This window comes from Cetorhinus maximus, chromosome 9 (genome assembly GCF_964194155.1).
Source record: "Cetorhinus maximus chromosome 9, sCetMax3.hap1.1, whole genome shotgun sequence".
Classification (NCBI taxonomy): Eukaryota; Metazoa; Chordata; class Chondrichthyes; order Lamniformes; family Cetorhinidae; genus Cetorhinus; species Cetorhinus maximus.
In genome coordinates this window covers 92258370-92285742 of record NC_135887.1, presented here as the reverse complement: position 1 = coordinate 92285742, position 27373 = coordinate 92258370, and the positions used below count along the sequence as shown (strand labels likewise).

At 41.6% G+C, this 27373-nt stretch overlaps 1 protein-coding gene across 6 annotated transcripts in view; it reads right to left on the bottom strand.

The window, feature by feature from the left end:
• eps8l2 (EPS8 signaling adaptor L2) overlaps positions 1-27373 on the bottom strand; it is a 598035-nt gene that overhangs the window by 106736 nt on the left and 463926 nt on the right. For 5 of the 6 annotated variants that reach the window (XM_078549092.1, XM_078549094.1, XM_078549091.1 and 2 more), the window contains 2 exons: positions 14490-14552; positions 10275-10321 (listed from right to left, as the gene is read on the bottom strand). In XM_078549092.1, the coding sequence (XP_078405218.1) occupies positions 10275-10317 (43 nt within the window). In that variant the 5' untranslated portion in view covers positions 10318-10321; positions 14490-14552. Of the gene's footprint in view, positions 1-10274; positions 10322-14489; positions 14553-18842; positions 18914-27373 lie in introns of those variants that run through there. The other variant, XM_078549093.1, reaches the window with a different exon arrangement.

The window sequence follows — 27373 nt, the reverse complement described above, 5'->3', positions numbered from 1 at the left end:
AAGGAAGTTAAGAATGGTATCAAATTGAAAGAAAAGGCAAAGAATGCAGTGAAGATTAGTGGTAGGTCGGAAGATTGGAAAAAGTTTAGAAACCAGCAAAGGACGACCAAGGGGGAAATTGGAAAATGAGAGTAAACTAGTAAGAAATATAAAAATAGACAGTAAGAGTTTCTATAAGTACATAAAAAGGAAACACGTAGCTAAAATAAACATTGGTTTCTGAAGGCGCGATTCCATGCCTGGGCTGGTCTAGGTGGTGCCCAATGTCCTCCTGCGAGGTTCTCAGTCATTGTGCTAACCTGCTGTGCCCTCCATAACATGGCCTTCCAGAGAGGTTGGACCTTGAGCACAATGAGATTCTGGAAGGAGACAGCTCACTGGGGGGGAGCAGAAGCAGGAAGTATGAAAGGAAGAGGAAGAGGAGGCAGAGTGCCCACTCTCCTCACCACCTGTGCCGTGCCAAGGACCCAGTCCCCCTTTGTCTCGCTGACCCTCTAAAGCTAGACTGATGTCCTGGTGCAGGCATGACTGATGTCCTGGTGCAGGCATGACTGGCTCTCCACTGCATACCTGCCTCCCCTCAGCTGTTCTTAAACTGATGGCTTAGAAAACAAATTTGCCACTTTAAATATTCCAATCTTCCACTTCAACAAGCTCCTAGCTCTCACCATTCCAGTCTTTGGCAGACTTGGAAATTCGCTCAAAGATTCTGGAAAGGGATTATAGATAGGTTAAGTAAGTGGGTAAAAAATTGACAGATGGAGTATAATGCGGTAATATGTGAGGCTATCCACATTGGTAGGAAGAATAGAAAAGCAGATTATTTAAATGGGAAGAGACTTCAGAATTCTGAAGTACTGGGGTATCTGGGTGTCCTTGTACATGAATCACAAAAAGTTAGTATGATACTGCAAGTAATTAGGAAGGCAAATGGAATATTTGCCTTTACTGTGAGGGAGATGGAGCATAAAAGTAGGGAAGTCCTGCTACAACTGTAAAGGGTGTAGGTGAGACCACACCAATAGTACTGCATACAGTTTTGGTCTCCTTATTTGAGGAGGAAAATATTTGCATTGGAGGCGGTTCAGAGATGGTTCACTAGGTTGATTTCTGAGGTGGTAGTTTGTCTTATGAGGTTCTGAGGAAGAGGCAGGAAGATGGAGTTGAGACCAAGGTCAGATCGACCATTAATTTATTAAATGGCAGAGCAGGTTCGATGGGCCATATGGCCAACTCTATTTTTTAATAGACTTCTGATGCCACATCTCAGATCACAATCGGTTGACTTTCTGGGTCTCTGAATTGTGGGCCATTAAACTTTTATTAGAGGTATAAAAACCAAGGTGCTCTTGATTTCTCACCACAGGCAAATAGGAAGGATCATTAGACATGCATCTTACCCTCAAGACTAGTTTAAATTAATGAGAAGTGAAAGAGGAATCTGCTTTATCTCTATTTCCTGACATGTTGTGCTATCTTACCCACAGGACTTCTTGTGCCTGCTCACATATAAAAAAAGACTAAATCTGAGAATATACTTGGCATTATAACCGGCATTAAAATCTTGAATTGAAGAATACCCATAGTGCAATAGTGTAAGAATGTGATAGCATCCTCTTGTGGCCATTTGCACATGCATGTATATATCGCCAAAACTGGATTAAACCAGTTTTATTTGGTACTTGACTTTCCACATGGCACAGTCTCTTTTGTGCCCTGCAAATATATCACACATACCAACATGCTGCGATCTGGGTCGTGTGATCTGCTTCAAATTCTGCTTAACAACAAACCTGGGTGGCTTGGTTAACATGGGAACAGGGAGGCCCAGGTCAAGACACAATGGGAGCATGGTGAAAATCATTCACACCTGAAAACAAAAGTAAAAATAGCTGGGCGAACTGGGAATAGCCTTTCACTTTCCAAGTTTTTGGACAGAAAATGAGAGAGGGAGAGAGAGAGGCCATAGAGATGATAGAAGGCTGTAGCTTGTGTGGTCAGCAAAGAGAAGAAGCTGCAAGTTCTCCATGAGCTGCAGGGGCAGAATGCAGGAGGAAGGGTGGTCTCTTGCTGACGAGATGCATCCTTTGGCAATCTAAAGACTGGAAAAAAGCAAAATACTGCGGTTGCTGGAAATCTGAAATAAAAACAGAAAACGCTGGAAAAACTCAGCTGGTATGACAGCACCTGTGGAGGGAGAAAAACAAAGTTAACGTTTCAAGTCCGTATGACTCTTCTGAAGAAAGGTGATATGGACTCTAAATGTTAACTTTGTTTTTCTCTTTCCACCAATGCTGTCAGACCTGTTGAGTTTTTGCAGCATTTTCTGTTTTTGTTAAAAGTTGCCTTGGCATAGCCGGGAGAAAAATATGCCAGAGATGATCTTACTGCTGGTGATCAGTTTGAAACTTTTCCAAAACCACAGGGAAGTGTCTTTCAATGGGCACCCAACTTTGTGAATCGATGAAACAGGGAGGTGTGAACCCATTGGAAGCTGGGAGTGATTGTGGCTGTTTCCTTTAAATACCGTAATCTTTAATGTGTTGTAATGTATGTGTATTTGGCATGGGGTTATCGGTCAACTTAAAGCACTTAAAAGTGTTAACTTCTCTGGAGCTTAGAGTATTAGCTGCTTACTAGGGAATGTTTAGTTCATGTTGGTTTGTTACAGTAAATGTCTTAAAAATTGAAATCTTGTCGTGCAATTCCTTCAAGTTGGTCACTGGGAATTCAAATCTCTTGTTTAAAGTTATCCATCTTTACGGTGGCTCTAACAACTAATTAACTCTGAGTGGAAACAGCAGAATTTTAAAAACACGCCATGTTTTGCAGTTTGAATGACAAGAAACTCAAGGAGTTATAAATATAAAAGTGAAAGAATATAAGGTAAAATTGAATATATTATGCATAATTTTGTAATTTTTCTACCTCTCAGGTAAACAGACGTTATTTTCACTTGTGCAGGAGTCCAAAACTAGGGACTGTAATTGTAAGATAAGAGAGACTTCTTTATCCAGAGAGTGGTGATAATGTGGAACTCGCTACTACATGAAACAATTGAGGTGAATTGCATTTGATACATTTAAAGCAGGCTAGTCAGTCTAACCTCAGTGGTGGGGTAACTATTGGAAGCAATTCTGAGGGACAGAATTAATCTGCACTTGGAGAGGCAGGGATTAATCAAGGACAGTCAGCATGGTTTTGTTAAGGGGAGGTCATGTCTGACCAATTTAATTGAATTTTTTGAAGATGTGACCAAGTGTGTAGATGAGGGCAATGCATTTGACGTAGTTTACTTGGACTTCAGCAAGGCTTTTGATAAGACCCGCATGGGAGACTGATAATGAAGGTAAGAGCCCATGGGATCCAAGGCAATTTGGCAAATTGGATCCACAATTGGCTGAGTGGCAGGAAGCAGAGGGTGATGGTGAAGGGGTGTTTTTGTGACTGGGTGCCTGTGTCCAGTGGGGTTCCACAGGGATCGGTGTTGGGTCCCTTGCTGTTTGTGGTATATATAAACAATTTAGACTTGAATGTAGGAGGGTTGATCAGTAAGATTGCGGATGACATGAAAATTGACGGGGTGGTAAATAGTGAGGAGGATAACCTTGGATTACAAGAGGATATAGACGGGCTGGTCAGATGGGCCGATCAGTGGCAAATGGAATTTAATCCGGAAAAGTGTGAGGTGATGCACTTGCGCAGGACAAACAAGGTATGGGATTACATGATGAATGGTAGGGCCCTGGGAAGTACCGAGGATCAGAGGGACCTTGGTGTGCATGTCCACCAGTCCCTTAAGGTAGCGGGACAGGTAGATAAGATGGTTAAGAAGGCATATGGGATACTTGCCTTCATTAGCCGAGGTATAGAATATAAGAGCAGGGAGGTTATACTGGAACTGTATAAAACACTGGATAGGCCACAGCTAGAGTACTGCGTGAAGTTCTGGAATCCACATTATAGGAAGGATGTGATTGCACTAGAGAAAGTGCAGAAGATGTTTACCAGGATGTTGCCTGGGCTGGAGAGGTTTAGTTATGAGGAGAAATTGGATAGACTGGGGTTATTTTCCCTGGAGTAGAGGAGATTGAGGGGGGACATGATTGAGGTCTATAAAATTATAAGGGGCATAGATAGGGTAGACAGGAAGGAACTTTTCCCCTTGGTGGAGGGATCTATAACCAGGGGGCATAGATTTAAGGTAAGGGGCAGGAGGCTTAGATGGGATGTGAGGAAGGATTTTTTCACCCAGAGGGTGGTGGAAATCTGGTACTCACTGCCAGAAAGGGTGGTAGAAGCAGATACCCTCATAACATTTAAGAAGTACAATGCTATGGGCCTAGTACTGGAAAACGGGATTAGAATAGTTAGGTATTTGTTTGACTGGCGCAGACTTGATGGGCCAAAGGGCCTTTTTCTGTGCTCTAGACCTCTATGACTCTATAAGGGGAAGCTAGATAAGTAATGAGGGAGAAAGGAATAGAGATATATTGAGGCTGAGATGAAGTAAGATGGGAGGAGGCTCGTGCAGAGTATGAACATCAGCATTGATCTCTTTGCGCTGTAAAATTGTGTAATGTATGTCCAACAACTGTTAATATTCAAAAAATTACAGAATGGTTCTTACAGGAAGAATTTTCTGGTTGGCGAGGGGGGGGCAGGGCCCGCTTGCCGACACGTAAAATGACACGTGGTGACATCGGGCGGGCGTCCCAACGTCACCGAGCATCATTTAGATTTTCAGTTCGGTGGGCATGCAACCGACTTGGCTGCACGCCCGCCGAACTGTCAAAGGCCTATTAAAGCCTGTTAAAAACGAATTAAAATAGTTAAATGAGCTGCCCGTCCAATCTTAAGGTTGGCGGGCAGACGAAGAGCCCAGGCGGCCTTCACATTTTTCATGAAACCTCATCCACGGGTGGGATGAGGTTTCATGAAGGTTTTATAAATAAAATAAAGTTTTCCATTAATGGTCCTTGACATGTCCCAGCTCATGTGATACTGTCACTTGAGGGGACATGTCTTGTAATATTTTCTTTTCTGTATTTAGCTTTTAAAAACTTTAACTAATCTCCCTGAGGCACCTTCATGCCTCAGGGAGATTTCTGCGTTCTTTCGCATGCATGCGCGAAAGAGCGCAGGTTCCAAATCAGGGAATTCCCACCCCCCCCACCCGCACGGTGGAAGTGCACAGTGCTGGGCCCGCCCACGTAAAATGGCGATGCAGAACTGATTGGGGGCACCAAGTGGTTTTTCACCCGCTCCTGCCCGACCCCGCACAACCCCCCAACCCGGAGGGGTGGGGGGGGGAATTCTGGCCTATGTCTTTCAATTCTATATAATCTAAACCAACTCATTTCATTAGTAAGCTTCAGTCAGTAGCCCTTTCTCAAACTACTATTCAACTAGATATTTTAAAAAAGATTTTAATCATTGACTACTGCACCTTTATGATTAAAGTTTTACCAACTGAAATAACTGGCTGCATAAAATACCAGAATCACTATTCATAAACATAAGCAGAATGCTAGAGGTCCAAAGTTATACATTACATATGTTATATGTGAGTTAATGCATTCATATGAATCATTTAGTCCTTTATCTTAAAGGGATTTACAACTTCATTAAAATGGTTGGTTAGGAAATAGTAATGATCCAGTCATTCCTAATATTACCTAGGCTAATTTCAATCTGGTCTCACAGATCAGACACAAATCTCCTTTCTGTAGCACACATCACATAACATGCTTTTTGTAAGGTTTTCTGTGATGACCTTGCAGGTGGAACTTTACTGTAAATAAAATAGGAAGGGGCAAATAAAACAGTTCATAAAATGAGAGAAGCACCTGTTAGATATACCTCAAAATTAAGCTTTTCTTTGGGCTGTGGTCCATAGGTGCAGTATAATTAAAAATTCCACCAAATACAAACGAAAATTAAAACTGCTGCCTGATCTACTGGACAAACACAGAAGTAACGAAGAAAATATCATGGTGTAGGTAATAGCTCATGCTATTTGCAAGTGGAGTTGAATTGCACTTTGTTTCCCCAATGTAAGAAAGCTTGGAAGGAGAAAAAGATAGCAAACCCACATTTTTGCAGACCATAAACTCCAGCTTATGAAATTAAGCAGTACTTAATAGCTTTTTAAGAGACTACCATTACTTTTCTTGTGGAATATATCACACCATACTATGAAATGGCTGCTTTTGCTTTGCTCAAGGCAAACACTTTGACACAGAAGGCTACTCAGCACGCAACTGTTTAAAAATATGGGGTCGCCCATTTAAAATAGAGACGAGGTGAAATTTTTTCACCCAGACGGTAATGAGTTTTTGGAACTCTCTTCATGAAAAGGTGGTGGAAGCAGAGTCTTTGAATATTTTTAAGGCGGAGATGGATAGATTCTTGGTAAACAAAGGGGTGATAGGTTCTGTTGAAGGGTCATGAGGACTCGAAACGTCAACTCTTTTCTTCTCCGCCGATGCTGCCAGACCCGCTGAGTTTTTCCAGGAAATTCTGTTTTTGTTTTGGATTTCCAGCATCCGCAGTAGTTTTTTGTTTTTATAAAGGGGTGATAGGTTATTGGTGGTAGGTGGGATGCAGATTTCAGATAACTATCAGATCAGCCATGATCTTATTAAATGGCGGAGCAAGCTCAAGAGGCTGAATGGCCTACTCCTGCTCCTTGTTCGTATGTTTGTAACTTATGAAGAAAGAAAGTTAAGTACCAGGGTATGGCTTCAGCTGAGATTTTTCACAGATGACAGTCTCAATTTTTTAATACTGCCTTTTGGCAGCAAGTGTGCAGCTTCTGTTCAGTTGAATGGGTTTACAAATCTACCTGACAAAGTAATTTGGGTATAGCTCTACCCATTTCTGTGAGTAGCACTTTGTGGCAAATATGTATTTGAGATTCTAAGGTTCGTGCAAAACAATTTCAGTTGTTGCAAACGCTTTGAGAGTTGTTGAAATTTAATGTCACATTTTTGGGTATTTTAGGTATTTCATCAGATGTCACCAGCTACTCCCAAGAGTGGATCTTGCATCCTCTACAACCCAAATACATCTTTTCTAGTTCAATATTTTGGCAAATGATAAGAAGTCCCAGGTATCTTAACAGAGAACACATGCTGTATACTGTCTACTGGATGTATCATGTGCCATCACATGATTCTCCTCTCTTTGAAAGCAAACTATTAGATGGAGCCTCAGGCTTTGATCCAACAAGTGGTTTATTTACACAAAACAGATGAATGAACAGTAAACAGTACATAGTTCAGTGGAATATATATTTCTTTACCCTCCTTGATACATAAAATATTAGATATGCCATTCATTTTCTGTCTAAACAGATTTTAAACAGAACATGACAGCATGCAGGCCCTTGGTTCTAACTCTTATTCAGCAGAAAACTTCATTAAACACAAAGTTGTTGTAATTCAATTTAAACTCAATTTAAATGTGGACTGGCTCCTGGGTAAAACAATTGTGTCCCACAGAACTGCAATCTGATCTCCTTGAAGTGTACCAAAACAAAAGAAAGAAGATGGCTGCCTCTCTCACAATTACCTCATCAATATTAAATACTTTGAATAATGGAAACTATATTTGAAATTTCAAAGGTGACTTGCTTCTGGTCAATTAAACAGCTCACACTTCAGACTACCCGCTGGGGTGAATTTTAACCCCAGGTATGGGACAGAAAATGGCGGCCAAATCAGCCAGCAGGGTGGTAAGTCAGTACAGGAGGGATGTGGTAGTGGTGAGTGTTGGGAGGAATGTCTGGTGAGGGAGAAAACAAATGGTAGAGGAGTGGGAAGTAACAGTACCCACAGTACTCCTGTGGAGCCATGAGGAACACTTAACTCCTGCTCCTCTTTATCCCATAGAAATAATTTTCAACTTCCTATTTTTCAGCATTCAGTAAAACTTGCATTTCACATACAGTGCACACCCTGCCTCCAAATTGCACGTGGGTCCTATGTACATCATAGGATCCCAATCTGTATGCACTAATGAGGTTCCCACCCAATTCAGCCAGATGCTTCTGCCAGCAGGCACAAGGTCCCAGGAAATGTGAGAGAGTAAAATGGATCTATGGGTCTTGCCAACTATAGCACAAAACCTGTGATATGCTTTATCATCGTCCCCTTTCATTCTTGAAATGATTAGTTCCTTAATTGATTCCATTGCCATGCTAAAGTGGTTATTCTTTAAATGTGAACCTAGATATTCATTATTGATAAGGCATTCTATTGCAGGGCCATTACTGGAGCCTGATCAAATGGCTCTATATGCACACTCTGAGTCACTCCACATGCACGCTCTGAGTCACTGGGTATTGATATGAAGCAGGAATCACTGGCTAATTTTCTTCCTCTACCTATCCTAGGGAGCCGAGGCTAATTATAACATACAATTGACTTTCACCCAGTGCAGATCAACACAGACCAGGAAATGAACATTTGACTTGTGGACTGCAGTACATAGTACATAGTGCATTGCACCTTTACGCAGATATGTCAGGATTTTTATTTACCTGATCCACCGGGAGCTCCGATTGACTCTCCGCAAAGAAGCCTGTCGGATTGAAAGTGGACAGCATGAGGGTGAACTTTGCTTCCCGTTGGACAAGGAACTGCTGAGTGCAAATTACAGGATCCAGCAATTCCATGCCGTAGGGTCAGGGGAAGGGGGTGGGGGAAATGGTCATTCTCGGGGCAGGGGTCCATTGGAGTGGGAGAATGGGGGTTGATCTTGGAGGTGTGGGAGTGGGGAGGCAGTTCCCGGAGAAGAAATCAGTGGGTGCTGTCAATCCTGGGCTTCAAGAGGGGGCAAGAGAACAGAGGTTGGAGGCCTCTGTAGGTGTGGCGGGGAGGGGGTTGGTGAGGGGGAGAGAGCCATCAGGGGTTTCATGGGGAAGTGGGGTGTTCCCAACCACTGGGGGTCCTAAGGCAGACACGCTGGATTCAGGAGGGGTAGGTGTTAAAGTTGCTGACATCCTGGATCCACCAAGTTCTCACCTGGATGCTGAGGAATCCTGGGTGCCAACAGTTAAAGTACCAACCCAATTCCTTAGAATTGGCCAGCCACCTGTCCATCTTCCTGCCTCAGTTAAAGCCCAAAGTGAGCAGGTTGGGTCAGGTATCCGATTAACCCGACCCAAAACCATCCAAGTTCTTTGGTTAAAATTCTCCCCTAGATCAGTGGAGGAACTCTGATGGTGCATTCTTAATTACATTACATAATTATTTCTTCCCAGCTTCTCCCTGCCCATCAGACTTGTTTAGCCAGCAATTTTCAGTTCTCATGTTGTTAGAAGTCTTCATAAGCCCCTTTGAATGTCTCAGCACCGTTTAATAAAATGTGAATAGACTTGAACAGTGAAATATACTCCATAGAGGAGATTGCCAAATGACAACTCATTGAGCTTCATCATATAGTTACCATCCAGTACAGGTGTGCTTGTTGTGTCCCTTTGTGCGGGAATTTAGTTTGCTAATTATTTTGACAACAAAAATATTTTTTTAATGAGGAGGGTGGGGAGTTTCATTTGGAAGTATGTCAGAATTTTTTCCCACATTTTATATTCATTATTTACTTATGGCCCAGTCAAATCAACTATGGCAGAGGCCACATCCAATGGACAGCTTTCTCAACTCATCAATCCCAATCTCCTTTTGCCTTTGAGTTAATTCAGGTTACCCACACCCGTCAGCCAACCTTGTGGCCTTTCGAAGTGAAGCTGTTAGTTTACTGCTGAATTGTACGTAGCTTCTAGCCGTGGTCTCATACTCACTAAGACTGCCATAGATTTATGTCAATTTGAACTCTTTCAAGTGGATTTAAATCCTTGCCGCAGAATTGAAAACAAAAGTATAGAAATAACTATTTGAATTCACATAAATGCGTGAATGTTTAACAAATTTCTGTAACCTTACTCTGACATTAATCTGTTTCAAAATAAATAGGTTTAATATCTCAATTAAAATAGCAGGCAAGGGAGTGTCATATGAAAGCGTTAAGTCTTTACACTCAGATCACAACCAGGTATTTCTAGGCTAGTTTTCCCAACCATTGCATCACTCAGTCCTCAAATATAAATGTGTTTAACTGCTAAAAGATTGGTTTCATCTCTTAAGCCAAACATACATTTAGACCCTAATGAAATATACTCCAGATAGCAGCAAGTTACATTTGTTTAAGGTTACTAACTTAAATGTTCTCATTGAACAAAGAATAAGTTTTATATCAGTATAAACACTCACCATATAGAGCTTTTGCACTCATCTTCCCTTCAGCTCCTGACATCTTGCTGCAAAACAGAACAATGGAAAGTCATATTCATAACATAACCTTTCAATATCTAACTCAGATCAAAATATTGTGCACATTCCTGACACATATGAATGGTTTTATACGAGTTTATTAATTGCAATATGACAAAACACATAACATATACAAGGGGGTTCCAAATTCAATTTCCAGTCTTTTTGGAGTTAGCAGAATGTATTCCGAGTGCTAAAAATAGACATGAGCACCCCTGGGAGGAAGAATCAGGCACCACCATTGTCTAGTACCCCTTGCTGAAAAGTACATGTGCCTCCTCCATGGTCCAATATTGCACAGACACTCACCAATTCACACACATATTGTATACAGTTGTTTCAAGGTCACTATTTGTAAACTTTAAATTCATGGCTGGGAAAGTCTTTCCAGGGCAGCAAACAGAAAGCTAGACCATTAGTCTTTGTGGGCGGGCTATCTACTCAAACCAATCTTGGCTATAAAAACTCCACTAGTAGCATTTATACTTGCTGCCGGTGGAGCTCCTGCCTCTGGTCTAGAGGCACTGAGATAAACCATTGTTAAGGGATCCTCAACAATCCACAGACAGCAATAACACCTAATTGTTGCTTGAGAAACTGGGGCTTCTGTGGGCATCCACCTTATAATGTAAAGACAACATTTACACTGAGTATATGGCGGAAACAGGATTCAAAGGAAGTTTATATGTTGAAGAATCACCATAGGTGTTTACTCATACACAGTTGTCTCATGTTGTCTAAACACAATGCACCATGGATAAATGTGATAGGTACAGTGGTATATACAAACTACAAAGAGGCATGGGATAGAACTGAAATGAGAAGAGGGCTGACCTGACAACTCAAAGGAGGGGGGGGCAGGACAAAATATTTCCTGATTATTTGGGCCTTGAAATTAAGTTTTTGCATAATTAATATGAATGATTAATATGCTCATCTGATTTTTTCCTGTTTCAAATAACTAGGTTAATGTCTGTTTTAAAGTAGAGGGGGTAATTTCAAGCATGTTAAATATTTGTACCTATTGTCCCACGGCTTAATTTTGAGGACTGTGTTAGCGACATTGTAAATGTTCTCTTAAATAATCATTTCTAGTAAAATTGTAACATTGTTTGTTATTAACAGAAAACCAGTAGGAAATATTGTTACGTTTATAATATAAAGAGAAAATACATTTGAACTCTCTCCCACCACCCATATTCTCATCAAGATTGAGTTCTGATCAGTGATACAACCTTCAAATAAATTATACCCTGCCGCTTAGGCACTCTGAAAGCAACACGTTAGCAATAAATTTGGAAAAGACATATGTGCAGTTAGTTTGGTTAAAAAATAGGTTTAAAGGCACAATTGAGGCTGAATGTACCTGGAGTATTAATGAGGCCAAGGTTTGTTGGTTTAAATTTTGAACATTCTCTTAAAAAAAATTTACAAAAAAATCCAGCAATTAGAATGTGCCATAGTGCATAAATTATCATGGTTTAAGGTATTCTTAAAAGATCAAAGGCTAAATTCAGATTAAGTTGGCCCTCTGGCCAGTTAGACTCATCCTTTTAAATACCAGCACTATCATCTTCTCATTACATCAGTGAGTTGGTCCTTAAATAAGTTGTGCTCTAGCCTCAAACAATTCTGGGAAGGTGAGGCTGTCTAACAATACCAAATGCCAGGTAGATTTCACTCCACAAAATGCTGTCTATTAACTGATGTCAACTTGCTGCTCATTTATGCCAAGCCTCACTGTACATTTCTGTCACTGCATCTCATGCACATTGATGCAATGTATAATTTGAAGTCCCACCTCACACATATCTTCCAGGTTCTTCACAAACCTGACACCATAGAATAGGCTGATGGTTGGACACATGGCAATCATAATGATACTCTGCTCTTTGAGAAATATACAGTGAAGTGATACAGAGTAACTGATATTATTCGGTGGAAAAAGGGGTGAAGGTGCTGGATGTAATGACAAGTACATGAGTTACCTTTTGTTCTACGTGTGGGTAGCGCATTCCCTGATATTGGATTGAGCGATAGGTATTTGAGGGTGGGAGGTGGGGAGGGGATGAAGACCTAACTACTGGCAGCCTATGTTGCAAACGTAACGCAGAATGTTCTCACTGCGGGAAGGCTCAGCTCTCCTGATAGAGGTAATGTGAAACAATTGTTCTCAGTCATTAGCAAGCATGTGGGTTAACATAACCAAATATGTTCTGGAGTCTGCTGATCGCCATGTCAATCCCCCTTTCAACTTGTACAACTTCAACCATGAGATTCTGTATTTGAAACGATTTGAGAGACAAAATGCCCCCAATGTGTTTTGGAAAAATCTCTCTCTTCAGGTACCATGCCCTAAGACAGCATTGGCAACCATGGACCTCCATGTTAATCTTGCCCTGGAGGTGTGGATCATCTTCATTGATGGTACACTAATTTAGTTTGTGAGGCTCTTTAGAAAGGTCATTCTTTGTCTACCTCGATCTCTTTTACCAATGGTCTTTGCCAACAGCATCAGACTTTCAAAATCATGATCTCTTATTAGGTGCCCAAGAAATTCCAACCACCTCTTCCTGATCTTGGTCAGCAGTGTTTTCTTGGTCTCAGATTTTACTAGCACCTCTCCATTGGTAGTGTGACTTATCCAAGGTATCTCCATTATTCACCTCAAAAATCACAACTCTATAGCCTCACTTCTTTTCTGCATTACTTCACTGATCATCCAACACTCACTATTGTATGTCAAAATTGGTGCGATGTAGCATTCCAGGATTCTCAGCTTTATTTTCATGGCTAATCTTGAGTTGATCATAATCTTGTTCATTTTAAAAAATGCATCTTTGGCCATTCCAACCCTTCGTCTTATTTCTTGGTCGCACTGTCTGATGCTAACATACTTCCTAGGTAACAAAAGTTGTGTACCGTCACTGCGATCTTACATTCTGGTATGATTGTCTTTTTGGACACTACCAGGCATTTTGTTTTCTTATAATTTTTGCTCAGCCCTTTCTCCTCACTTTCACTCACTACTCTATCCAAAATCTTTTGCAGTTTCTCTTCATAGTCAGCAATAAAACGGTATCATCAACATATATTATTGAAATTGCAACCAGCAACTAATAATCCAGGAAGGTTTTCAATCGCTCCAAGAATGTTTCCGCCATACAAACTGAATAAATCCAGAGAGAAGTATTTTAAAAAAGCTAAATTTCTGAACAGAACAGCAAGAGGCACTCAGTTAAATATTTTTGCATCAAAACCTAATAAGGCTAGTAAACAAAATGGGAACAAGCACTTCAGCTCAACAAATGTAGAAAAATTAAAGAAGCTGGAGCAGGGTCTGCATGCCCATATCAACATTCCCTCTATTCTTGTTGTGTGCATCACCATACAGGACAATTGAATGGTTTACTTTCTTGAATGCCTGTAAAGGAATGCTGGATGTACCTACAGCTTCAGTTACAAGCTTATGACACCACTACCCTTTCAATGTAATTACTTGCTTTCACGTATCATACTCTTATACTCAGACCCATTAATGAGCTTTGTTGAAACTATGTTGTCAGCATTTGATAGTTTGCTTCAAAATATTATCTAAAATGTTAATAAAATTATCTGAAATGTGTTTAGGTCGTAAATATTAATTACAATTTAGCAAAGTGTTTTTTCATTAAGCTTCAGTTGTGCTAAGAAACAGCTGTTGAAAAAGGCAAACAGGAATACCAAAGGATGAGGAAATACTATACTGTAGTGAATATGTTGAATATGAATTACTCCCCCATCTTTCCTTAATTAAAATCTTGGAAAAGTTCCTGAACATCAGCAAATATCATTATTTTTGTACCATCTTTCTTCCTCATGGAGATATGCATCTTGTATTTTCCTCTTCCCGACTTGAAACAATAATGTAAGTTATTGCTTCTGGGACACTCCATTATGTCAGCTGACGTCAGTACCTCCTTATAATCAAATAGCTGAGATCAGTTATTGGCTGCATGACATCTGATGGACATAAGCCTACAACCTTACCACTCAAATCTATTGGCCTATGCCACCACTAGAATACTTTCATTGGGGAAAGTGTTGAAAGCTGCAAATGATTTTCAATTGCTGGAGGTTTTGCCAATTTTGCAAATCATTCAATGCTGCACTCACCTTAATTGTGTAAAATGGTGGCCTGGGCCCCAGAATAATCCACAGATGATTTACGTCATTCACCTATGCAGATGAGAAAAAATACATTAGTGAACTTACAAAATTAAAAGGGAAATATCTAATTAGAGATAAGTTCATTGTGGAAGGGGCACATTTTGCACTCCTCAAATACAAGAATTAAGGAAGGATTGTACTCTTTGGCCACAAATATCAACACGAGGCAATTTCCTGCTTTAATAGCAATAACAGCAAAGACAGAAGGGGAAAAAGTTCGCTCTCTTCTTGGCCACCAACATGGCTTCTTTCCAACATTAAGAGAACACACATAACCGCAATAATTTGACATTTGTTTCCTGCACCCAAGTGATATTACCAATTCAGGGGAATGGCAGCATAGTGGTATATGGGTGTAATCCAGAGGCCTAGACAAATGCTCCAGAGACACAAGTTCAAATCCAATACAGCAGCTAGGGGAACTTGAAATTCAATGAATTCATAAATCTGAAGTAAAAACCTAGCCTCAGTAATAATGATCATATACTACCAGATTGTTTTAAAACTCCATCTGGTTCACTAATGTTCTCCAGGGGAGGAAATCTGCTGCCCTTACCCAGTCTGGCCCATAGCTGACCCCACACCCACATCAATGTGGTTAACTCTTAACTGCCCTCTGTAATGACCCAGCAATCCACTCAGTTGCATCAAACCATTATGGAAAAGTCAAACATTGGCAAAAAAAACCTTCAGCTGATAACCACTGCCCATCTATAGCTGATGAATCAGAACTCCTCCATGTTGAATAACACTTGGAAGAAACACAGAGGGTAACAAGGGCACAGAATGTACTCTGAGTGGGTACTTCAATGCCCGTCACCAAGAGTGGCTCAGTAGCACCACTACTGACTGGGTTGGCTGGGTGCTGAAGCTCACATCTGCCAGAGTTGGGCTGCAGCAGGCGGTGAAAGAACCAACAAGGGCAAAAGATCTACTTGACCTCGCCCTCATCTAGTTACCATAGATTCATTTGTCCATGACATTGAATTGGCAGGAGTGACTACCGCACAGACCTTGTGGAGACAAAGTTCCATCTTCCCTTCGAGGATAATCTCTATTGTGTTGGGTAGCACCACCATGCTACATGGGACAGATTCAGAATAAACTCAACAACTCAAAAGTGGGCATCCATGAGGTGCTATGGGCCATCAGCAGCAGAATTGCATTCAACCACAATCTGTAATCTCATGACTTTGCATATCCCTCACTCTGCCATTATCAAGTCAGGGCATCAACTCTGGTTCAATTAGTGCAGAAGCACCATCCAGCAAACCTAAAAATGAGATGCTAACCTAATGAAGCTACAACATATGCATGCAAAACAGCAGAAGCAGTATGCTAAAGATCGCTAAGTGATACCACAACCAATGGATCAGATCAAAGCTCTGCTTCCCTACCATTTCCAGCTGTGAATAGTGGTAACCAATTAAAAAACTAACCAGAGGAGGAGGTCCCACAAACATCCCCAATGGAGGGGGAGCTCAGCACATTGGTGCAAAAAACAAGGCTGAAACATTTACAATCATTTTCAGCCAGAAGTGCTGAGTGGGATGATCCTCCTTGGCCTCCTCCTAAGGTCCCCAGCATCACAGGTGCCAGTCTTCAGCCAATTCAATTCACTCCATGTGATATCAAGAAACAGCTGAAGGCACTAGATACAGCAAGACCACGGGCCCTGACAACATACTGGAAATAATACTGAAGATTTGTGTTCCAGAACTAGCTGCACCCCGAGCCAAAGCTGTTCATGTACAGCTACGACACCAGCATCTACCCGGCAATATGGAAAATTACCCAGGTATGCCCTGTCCACAAAAAAACAGGACAAATCTGAACCAGCCAATCACCATCCCATTTGTCTATTTTCAATCATTAGCAAAATGATGGAAGGTGTTGCTGATAGTGCTATCAAGTGACACTTACTCACTTTCGCTTACCTGTTCATTGGCAGTCATTTTGGGCTCTTCCAGAGGCACTCAAGCACAGCCCTCATTACAGCTTTGATCCATATATGGACAAAAAGATTAATTCCAGAGGTTGGGTGAGAGTGACTGCTCTTGACATCAAGGCTGCATTTGACTGCAAGTGTGGCATAAAGGAACCCCAGCAAAACTGAGTCAATGAGAATCAGGGGGAAAATTCCCCATTAGCTGGAGTCATAGCTAGCACAAAAGGAAGATGGTTGTGGTCATTGGAGGCCAATCATCTCAGTTCCAAGACACTGCTGCAGGATTTCCTCAAGGTAGTTTCCTAAGCCCAACCATCTTCAGCTAATACATCAATGGCCTTCCTTCTGTCATAAGATCAGAAATGGTCTGTTCGCTGAGGATTGTACGGTGTTCAGTACCATTTGCAACTCCTCAGTTGCTGAAGCAGTTCCTGCCCACATGCAGTAAGACCTGGATAACATTAAGGTCAAGGATGATCAGTGGCCACACAAGTGCCAGGCAATGACCATTTCTAATAAGAGAACCTAGCCATCTTCCTTTGATGTTTAACACCATTTCAATCACTGACTCCCCCACAACATACTGGGGGTTACAATTGACCTGAAACTGATCTGGACTAGCCATATAAATACTGTGGCTACAAGAGTAGGTCAGAGGGAATTCTGCAGCGAGTAACTCACCTCCTGAATCCCCAAAGCCTCTCCACCATCTACAAGGCACAAGTCAGGAGTGTGATGGAATACTCCCCACTTGCCGGTATGGGTGCAGCTCCAGCAACACTCAAGAAGCTCGATACTACTCAGGAGAAAGCAGCCCACTTGATTGGCACCACATCCACAAACATTCAATCTCTTCAACACCGATGCACAGTGGTAACAGTGTGTACCATCTACAAGATGAACTGCAGGAACTTATCAAGGCTCCTTAGACAGCACCTTCCAAACCCACAAATGCTACCATCTAGAAGGTCAAGTGTGTTAGCCACATGGGAACACCACCACCTGGAAGTTCCCCTCTAAGCCACTCACCATCCTGACTTGGAAATATATCGCCATTCCTTCACTGTCGCTGGGTCAAAATCCTGGAACTCCCTTCCTAACAGCCCTGTGGGTGTACCTACACCACATGGACTGCAGGGGTTCAAGGCAGCAGCTCACCACCACCTTCTCAAGGGCAACTAGGAATGGGCAATAAATGCTGGCCTAGCCAGCAAAGCCCACATCCTTTGAATGAATAAAAAAAAAATCTTCTGTTCCAGTGCCTACTATAAAACTGGTTCACCTCTACATGCTTCTTCCATCATGGAAGTCACACTATGGGAAAAGTGGATCACCCTGCATATGTTTCAGCCAGCTAACCTCTCTGAAGGAATACACCATTGGAATGTTGATTCTGGACTCAGGTGAAGCAATAATTCTTATTTTGCCTGTGGTCTTTGCCCAGTACCTCTATCTTTTCCTTGTCCCTCTTTTATTGTGTGAATGTACTGGGGTTACATAGCAGCCCCCACTCCCCATGTTTTGAGTGTGTGCAAAATAAACTAACCCTCTGATTGCTATCAACAGAGGATTGGACCACTCCAAAAACTGAAGGTTGGGGAAAATGCGCCACCACTTATAACAGGGGAAATCAAAAATCAAAAACACCTTTCTGTTTACAGATGGGCAATAAGAGGAGAAATCAGGGCTGTTTTAAATTAAACCCCCTCCTGTTTCTAGCACTATATTTAACATCTGAAAACTTGGGTACAAGGTAAAAGCATTAGGGGCTGTCACTGAAATGTGATGAGGTACGAGGCACAGATACAAACTGGATGAGAGCACTTGTTGAAATGCAAAACGTTTTGCCCTAAAAACTAATTTTAAATAAGTTTTTTGATTTTTCTTTTTAAAAAAAGCACTCCTTGCAAACTCTTCCAATTGTGAAGGAATTTCTAATACACGAGTTTTGTTAAAATGATTATTCTACCCCACCCCTCCCCACCCACTCTCAGATATTCTTCCTTACCAAAACTCTCCTGACAGGGCTGATTCTTGCCATATTACAGCTCCACAAGTATCTGTGCTCTGTGGAACCTCACTTAAAGTGCTATTCCTCAGCTGCAAGCTTAAACAGAAAGCTTAACCTTGCCCTCCTTACATTGAGACCCATTGCAGCGCTCAGTGCTTTCTCAGCAAACTTAGTACGGAACACCAAACCTGATATATTAAAAAACATACATACCTCAGTTCTCTACAGGACAGTGGATTCAGCCATTGAACTATCAGGGATCAGGGAGTCCTTGTAGTTCAATCAACATTTGCTGGGTGCCTCAAAAGGTATGAAAAGTAGTCCCACAAGCAAAACATACCTGTTTATCAACAACGAACCTTTCTTGCTTTACTCTAAGGTTTACTAAATAAAGTTGGCCAATTCTGATGCAATAAAACCTAGCTAAGGGTCAAAAGGCATCCACATTGCAAAGGCCCTAACTGCGTTTTGATAAGCAACAGTGCAAAGATCCTTTATTAGTCAATATATGTAACTGTAAGAGCAAATGGCATAAGCAGTTGCTTTGCTATTTCAACAAAAATCCAACTAATCCAGCGTGTTTATTCTACAATGCTCTTGATGACAAAATTCTGTGCGTTCACTAAAGAATTAAATTACAAACATAATGATTCACATTTACTCTAGTTTGAGCTTTGAATACACAATTCTTACCAAATTTGGTGGAAAAGAACCTGATTCTACTTGTTAAACTATTGTGTTATTATATACTACTAGCAGAACACCACCACCTGGAACTTCACCTCCAAGTCACTCATCACCCTGACTTGGAAATAAATTGCCATTCCTTCACTGTCACCAAGTCAAAATCCTGGAACTCCCTTCCTAACAGCACTGTGGGTGTACCTACACCACATGGACTGCCGTGGTTTAAGAAGGCAGCATCACCTTCTCAAGGGCAATTAGGGGTGGGCAATAAATGCTGGCCTAGCCAGCGAAGCCCACATCCCGTGAATGAAAAATAAATCCATGGAATCATAATAGAGATTACTACCTAATCACAAAGCATAAATCGTCTTGTGAACTGGTGCATTCTCTTCAATGGTAGTCAAACTCACTCTCTAAAATGGCTCCTTGGTAAAGAATGATACCATTTTGCACAGAACACACTGGAAAAATATAGCAATCAATTGCATTTGGGCAGTTGAGTGACACCACCTCCTCAGTGACATTTTTTTTTTCATTGCTTTTCCTTATCCTATAATTAGTTTATAAAATTAAAACAGAAATGGATCCGTGTCTTTTTATACATAAATGAAATCATCACTTCCCATTTTGAGCGTTTCAACTCTGCATCGCTCTTCTACGGCATATTATTCTGAAAACCAAGATGATAGGCTATTGAAGTTCTAAGACATACAAGGGAAATAATAGAATTAAGGAGTTGTATTTACATATTACTTTATCACTTCTATGAGAAATATCTCAAGCTCTTCACATGAATTACTTTGAAGTGCAAGGATTGCTATTATGTAGGCAAGTATGGAAGCCATTTTGACCATAGCAAGATTTTAAAATTAGTTAGATAAATGTTTGATTAATTCGTTTCTGGAGGTGTTCATCAAGTACAAGATTGTTATATTGTTATATTATTTGTAAAGGAGTTAGAACTTGTATGGTTATGCACATGTATATCCAGCATACCACATCACTCACTACTATACTAAATTATTATTGACTTTGCTTTCAGACAGCACATTCCAGGTCTTAACTCACTATGTAAAAAAACAATGTTCTCCTCATCTACCCTCTGGATCTTTTGCCAGTTATCTTAAATCTATGTCCTTTGCTTATTAACCCTTCTGCCAGTGGAAACAGTTTCTCACTATTTACTTTGTCAAAACACTTCACAATGTTGAATATCTTTATTAAATCTCTTTAATCCCTGCCCTAAGGGAAATAGTCTCAGCTTTCTAAATCTCTTCACATAGTTAAAGTCCATTAACCTCTCCAAGGCTTTAACATCCATTCCAAAGTGTAGTGCCCAGCATTTGAGACAATAATCTAGTTTAGGCCTACCTGGAATTTATGCTGCTTTGATATAACTTCCATATTTTTGCACTCAATACCTCTACTTAGAGAAACATACGGAATCCTTGATTTTATAACAGCTTTATCAACCTGCCCTGACAACACCCCAAGTTCCTACATACCTATTTATATTACCTCTCATCAATTCTTCCTCCAAAACATTAATCACTTCACATTTACCTGTGTTAAATGGCACTTGCCACATGTCTGGTGTGTTAGAGTGCGGTTCACTGAGCACCAATTAACCTCCTGTCCTCCAAGTTGCATTTTTCAATTGTAAATATCAGCAAAACATTGAACCATGAAAGATTTTAAGCCAAGTTTTAGAACATATCTCATTAAGTGTCCCAATATATGGGGGTCCAGTAAAAGACGAGTGGGGCTTACTGAAGCCAATTGCAATGTTCCTGCTGCTATCTTGGTTGTAATCAGATGACTCAGCAGAGACTGGGGAGCAGACTTCTAACCTCCCTGGCTTATAATGTTCATTTGTTTAAATGATAAAACTTACTGAACTCTTTAAGGAAGCAAATACTATTTCAAATCATGCTCAGTTCAATGGATCCATTAAGCATATACACACCTGGACAGCAACATACTTAGCGAGAGACTACTTAGCAGCAACAATGGTTCCTCTGCTATGAGTAAATTCAATGCCCCCAACTGGGAACTACACTTGAAGGGTGCACAGGTTGGAGTTAGGGCTAAGTCAGCCATGATTTTCAGAACCACTGGGAGCACTGGATTTACCTTTATATATATTGAAGCTGTAAGTACATGCTTGCCAAATGCATTATGATCTTGCTACACATAGCAAACAGCTGGAAATTGTTGAATAGGCATTTGTTTTAAAGCAACAATTTTTTTTCCAAATTTGTAAACAGCAAAGAAATGTGGAATGACGCAATTGGAAAAGTATGGCACTCTAGCAAAAACGTTGATTTGAAAATTGGGGTTGTTGGAGTTGAATACTGTATTACTAATTTGCCACTTAACTGTCCAGTCTGCAGTCTTCTTGTATTATGTTACATGCTTTCTCAGTTAACTATATCTCCTGCAACAAGTTTCATCTGCAAATTTTAACACAGCATCTTTTTGTTGTTATTCGCTGTTTCATCAATCGACTTATGGAACCAGTTGACACTATTTACCAAGTGAAAACCAGGCAGCGGACAGAACAGAAACAGAATAGCAGTAGAAGGTCAGACCAACAGTAAATTTCTGAAGTTTATTTTACTATTTCAGAAAATTAAAGTTAGAATTATGAAAAATAAAAAAATGATAAATCTTCAGTTTTATGAAAAAAGCAGCTAAAAATGTGTGTGCCTGGTGGGGAATGTGAGGTGCGATTCCGAGTAAAGTGATGTGAGTAGAACGCAAACGGACCTCTTGCTTTCCAGCCCGTACCCCTTCCTACACCCAAACCCTCCCTTTCTGAATTTATGCTTCCAGATACCCAACAACTGTTGCCCGGTCAGCCAGTTAAGCTTCAAGATGAAGGGCCCAGCCAAAAGCAGATATATGAAGAAGCAGCATGATGATTTGATCTGACAATTCCAGGCAACAGGTCAGATGCTGCCACTGCTCGGACTTTAGAGAGTAGCATAGAGTGAGATCTGCATGAGGTGAGTCATGAGTGGGCTGCAGCATGGCTAGAGTGGAAAGGATAGCGTAAGTCAGCTCCCCAGAGGATGAGGTTGCAGATGTGTTCTGTTATGGAGGACTCAGATCAGGACTCTGATGGGGTGCTGTACAGGAAAAGGTTGATGTTCATTGGCAGGTCTGTCAGACGGCATATTGTCACAATCAAAGGACCATGGGGAGACTGGTTTCAACTTGGCAAAGGGTTTTGTGTAGAGCTTGAAGCCTATTATTTCTGACATGGAAATGGTGGGAAACTCTGTGACAGTGCTTGCTGATCCAGCTGTAATGCAGCATCTGGTGGCTGATGTGTCAGCTTCCACGGCAGCACAGACAGAAACCACTCCGGTCTCAGTGCTGCAGTGGAAGCTCAGTCTGTGATCATAACATCCATATTGGTTTCTAGCATGGTTACAGACATGAGTGCTCAAAGAGGCTTGCAGTCTCTCACAGCATCAGCTATCCACACTCCAGCTGATGATGAGGATTGCTGAGGTGTCACCCTGAGGGAGTGCCAGTGGCTCTGTGGTGCAAAAATCTGTTGTCCTCTCTCATGATGACAGTATTCATGCTTCCCCCACTGCCACTCTGGCAGTGCATCAACCATCAGATGCTGCATTACAGCTGGATCAGCAAGCACAATCAGAGTTTCCCACCATCTCCATGTCAGAATAATAGGCTCCAAGCTCTACACATAACCTTGTGTCAAATTAGAGCCAGATTCCCCATGGTCCTTTGATGATGTCTCTCAACCAGCCAGCCCACGCTGCTGCTGGTCTTTGAGGCCTAAAGTTGCTCAAGGTCATCCTAGAAGACCATCTGAAGTTTCCCCCGCTGAAAGTCATGAGCCTTCCACCAGCCATGGAGCACCTGCAAAATAGGTACTAAGGTTCATAAGTATGACTAGTTCAGTTCTGTTGGATAAAGTTGTTATGGCATAGCTTTCTGTGGCGTTTCATTTCAGTATTTTAGTTAAGAGGGCACTATGAGAGTGCTGTGATCGTCCATAGCAGAGGGATGGAAAGGTGGGGACTCGTGGAGCAACATTGGCATGGCAATGTTTTCAGAGGGCCAGAGTCCATTAAGCTGTTCAAATTAAATAACTATTAAAGCATTTGTATGTTTAAAAAATACCACTGACAGCAGATGCAGGGGAAATAATTCATTTACAGACTTTTGGGCATGAGGGCTGCAACTGGCTCACATCTGTTCAAGTGTCATTGGGTAAGACAAAAACATTCATCTCTCTGAATGCCTGTGGTGCAAATTTCTTCAACTCCAGTTCTAGTTTCCTGAATGCTCCCAGCGGGCTCCACACACAGCAGGAGGCACCAGCAGTGTGGCTGCATACCACATGCCACAGGTAGCCTGATTTTCCTTAAAGGCACAGAGGAAAAGTGGAAAAAAGAATTACTACAACAGAAATTCTTGCAAAGTGAACACCAGGGCACACAGCAACTGACACGTGTGGCACTTGGCCCTATCTCCTTAAGTCCTCATTCCTCAGTCCCTGGGCCTGAGCCACCATTCCCCAGTTGCCCTCACTCTCCACACTCTTAGGATGCCCGTCCCAGGATTTCTACTTCAATATAAGCATGTCTTTAGAAACAGTGGCTGAGGCTTGGGAGCAAGTTACCTTCCCAGCCCTGGGTGGAAAAAAAAGTGATGCTTGACAGTGATCTCGTATCTCAAGTTCAAAGATAAATTGTATCCTATTAGTTATAAAGTGTGCAATAAATGGCATGAGCTATCAAACTGCAGCAGAATGGCATGATATTGAAACTGATTGTGGCTTTGTCAATTTGGGGAATTTTTATTTGAGCCACCTTCTTGAAATAAAAACAGACTAACTTCCTTAATCAAACCTTGTTACATTTCTGGTAACTAGAATGAGTCTGGGAATCTGCAAGGTCAATTATGTACTTTGGATTATTCAGTTATAAAACTCCACCCAATGTTTCATACAGAGTTTTTCACATACACTTGTGAAGCAACATATTGGCCACAAAATTGGGCTCCGTGGTGTTCATGTATGGTGTGGATGCTGTCTTGATACCAAAATGGTAGCCACACTGTGCAAGAATACATTTGGCGTGGCCTATGCAGAACACCAGCCTGGTGAGGGCATTAGTATGGGCATTATAAACGTGTACTAGTAGTATGCAGAGTGGGCAGATTGTGATGTCAGTGAATGTGTAATGTTGCTGATTTGATGCTCGCACTGCCACTTGACCTCACCACTCCATCTGATGCCCTCTCTTAAACATGCACAGCTGAATATATATTTACCAACAGGAAGACCCTTAGCGGTTAGAAGATCTGGTTAAGGTTGGTGAGGTTGACAAGGAGCAGTGCTGCACTGGAAGACCATGTGACCACAAGTGTTCTGAACAGGCCTCGCTACCAGACATGGGTGTTATAGTTACAGTTATCATTCCCCCCATTGGGCTACAGCATGAGGGAGATGGAGCAGAGGCAGCAAAATGGAGGACAAACTGCTAACAAAGGGATGAGGGGGAAGAAGGGTTCTCAACAAGAGGCCTTATTCACCTAGAGTCTTCCAGGAGCATTTTTCTTACTCCCACCTAAGCCATCTTCACCTTACGAAGGAGGTGCTTGTTAACAGTTCATGAAAACTTAAGTGGCCCTCCAGCCCAAATAATGCCCAATCTGTACGAGAGTAATGGTTCAGAGATGAGTTTTTATTGTGCTACAGATTCACAGGCTGGCTCTCACGAAGGTTTTTTTTATTCTTTCATGGAATATGAGTGTTTCTGGCTAGGCCAGCATTTGTTGCCCATCCCTAATTTTCCACGAGAAGACAATGATGGGCTGCCTTCTTGAGCCACTGTTTTCCATGAGGTGTGGGCACACCCACAGCACTGTTAGGAAGGGAGTGCCAGGATTTTGACCCAGCGAAAGTGAAGGATTGGCGATTATAGTTCCAAGTTAGAAAAATGTGTGACTTGGAGAGGAGCTTGCAGGTGGTGGCAATCCCCTGTCCCTGCTGCCCTCTAGGTAGTAGAGGTTGCAAGCTTGGAAGGTGCTGTTGGAGGAAGTTTGGTAAGTTGCTGCAATGCATCTTATATAAGGTACACATTGCTGCCACTGTTTTGGAGTGAGTGAACGTTTAACGTGGTGGATGGGTCCCAATCGTGGGCTCCTTGTGGCACATTTTCAATGATACAGGGCAATAAGTTCTGGTTCATATGGTCATACAATTTCATAGGTGCTGTATTTTGTACAGATTCACCTGCGATGGCAATAACTAGGATACAGAGTCATATTTACAGTAGCCCTCTGCAAAGGCAGCTATCTCGAACACTTTTTATTTTGTTGGGTGCTATACTTGGTCTCTGTTCACATGTTTGAAAGTATCTGAATCCACTGTCTTACAGTCTTTTCATACACTGGATAGATATTGTTAAAAAAGCATACCGCATAAATCATAGTTTAAACACTCTGCACATCGTGACATATGCATACGGTTGCAACTGGAGTCTCCCCCAGTATTGTCCTGCAAACAATCGAGGAGAAAAATCAGAGTGGCGTTAAAATAAAATTTTTCCCTTATTGTCTTTGAACAATTTTGTTTATTAGTTATGGAAGTATTGGAAATTGGGGAAAAAGCACTGTTTGACTGGTTTTTAGAAGCGGATGTCATATGATGAAATCTTCAGGAAAATGACCAAGCAGAGTTGGCAACACCACTTCTGAGCATCTTGATGCCAGCATTACTCAGAGGAGATAGCAAAGGGACTTTGACAATTTTGCATTAGAGTTAATCATTGGAAAATTAAATACAAGTTGTCATGGGTGCCAACAACATACATAGAAGTAAGAAAGAGGTTTTGTGGAGTATGAAGAAGCTTCAGGCTAAATTTAAAAGCAGAATTACAAAAGGTTACTACCTGAGCCACAGGCAACTTGGCTTGGTTAAATAAGATTAGAGAGTTGAATATGTGGCCCAAAGATTGTTGTGGGAGAACATTTTTATTCATGGAGCACCACCAGTACTGGGGAAAGGGCTGTACCATTGGGACAGTCTTCACCTGAACTGTGCTGGAATCAGTTGTCAAAATAGCTTTACAGAAGGGAAATCCTGTTTGACAAATTTATTAGTGTCTTTTTGAGTGTGTTACCAGCAGGGTAGATAAAGAGGAATCAATATGTGTAGTATACTTAGATTTCAAAACGGCATTTGATAAGGTCTCAAACAAAGGTTAACATACAAGATAAGGGCTCATCGCGTTGGGGGTAATATATTAGTTTGGACAGAGGATTGATTAATGGACAGGAAGCAGAGAGTAGGGACACATGGGACATTTTCATGTTGACAGGCTGTGGCTAGTAGAGTGCTGCAAGGATCAGTGTTGGGACCTCAGCTATTCACAATCTATATTATTGGCTTAGAAGAAGAGACAGTGAATAAAGTATCCAAGTTTGTTGATGATACAAAGCTAGGTGGGAATGCAAGCTATAAGGATGATACAAGAGATATAAACAGGTTAAATGACTGAGCAACAAGATGACAGATGGAGTATTATGCCAGGAAGTGTGAGGCTGTTCACTTTTGTAGTAAGAATAGAAAAGGAGAATATTTTTAAAAACAGTGTAGGACTTCTAACTGTTAAATGTTCAGAAGGATTGGATGTACTCGCATAAGGAACATAGTGTCCGGCCCAAATCCTGCGCATCCGCCTTCACACCTTTCTCTCCCTCCCAGAACTATGATAGGGTCCCCCTTGTCCTCACCTATCAACCCACCAGCCTCCGCATTCAAAGGATCATCCTCCTCCATTTCCGCCAACTCCAGCATAATGCCACCACCAAACACATCTTCCCTTCACTCCCACTGTCGGCATTCTGTAGGGACCGTTCCCTCTGGGACACCCTGGTCCACTCCTCCATCACCCCCTACACCTCAACCCCCTCCCACGGCACCTTCCCATGCAACCGCAGAAGGCGCAACACCTGCCCCTTTACTTCCCCCCCCTCCTTTCAAGTAAAGCAGCACTTCACTTACACTTCCCTCAACTTAGTCTACTACATTTGCTGCTCCCAATGCGGTTTCCCCTACATTGGAGAGACCAAATGCAGACTGGGTGACTGCTTTGCGGAACACCTTCGGTCTGTCTGCAAGTATGACCCAGACCTCCC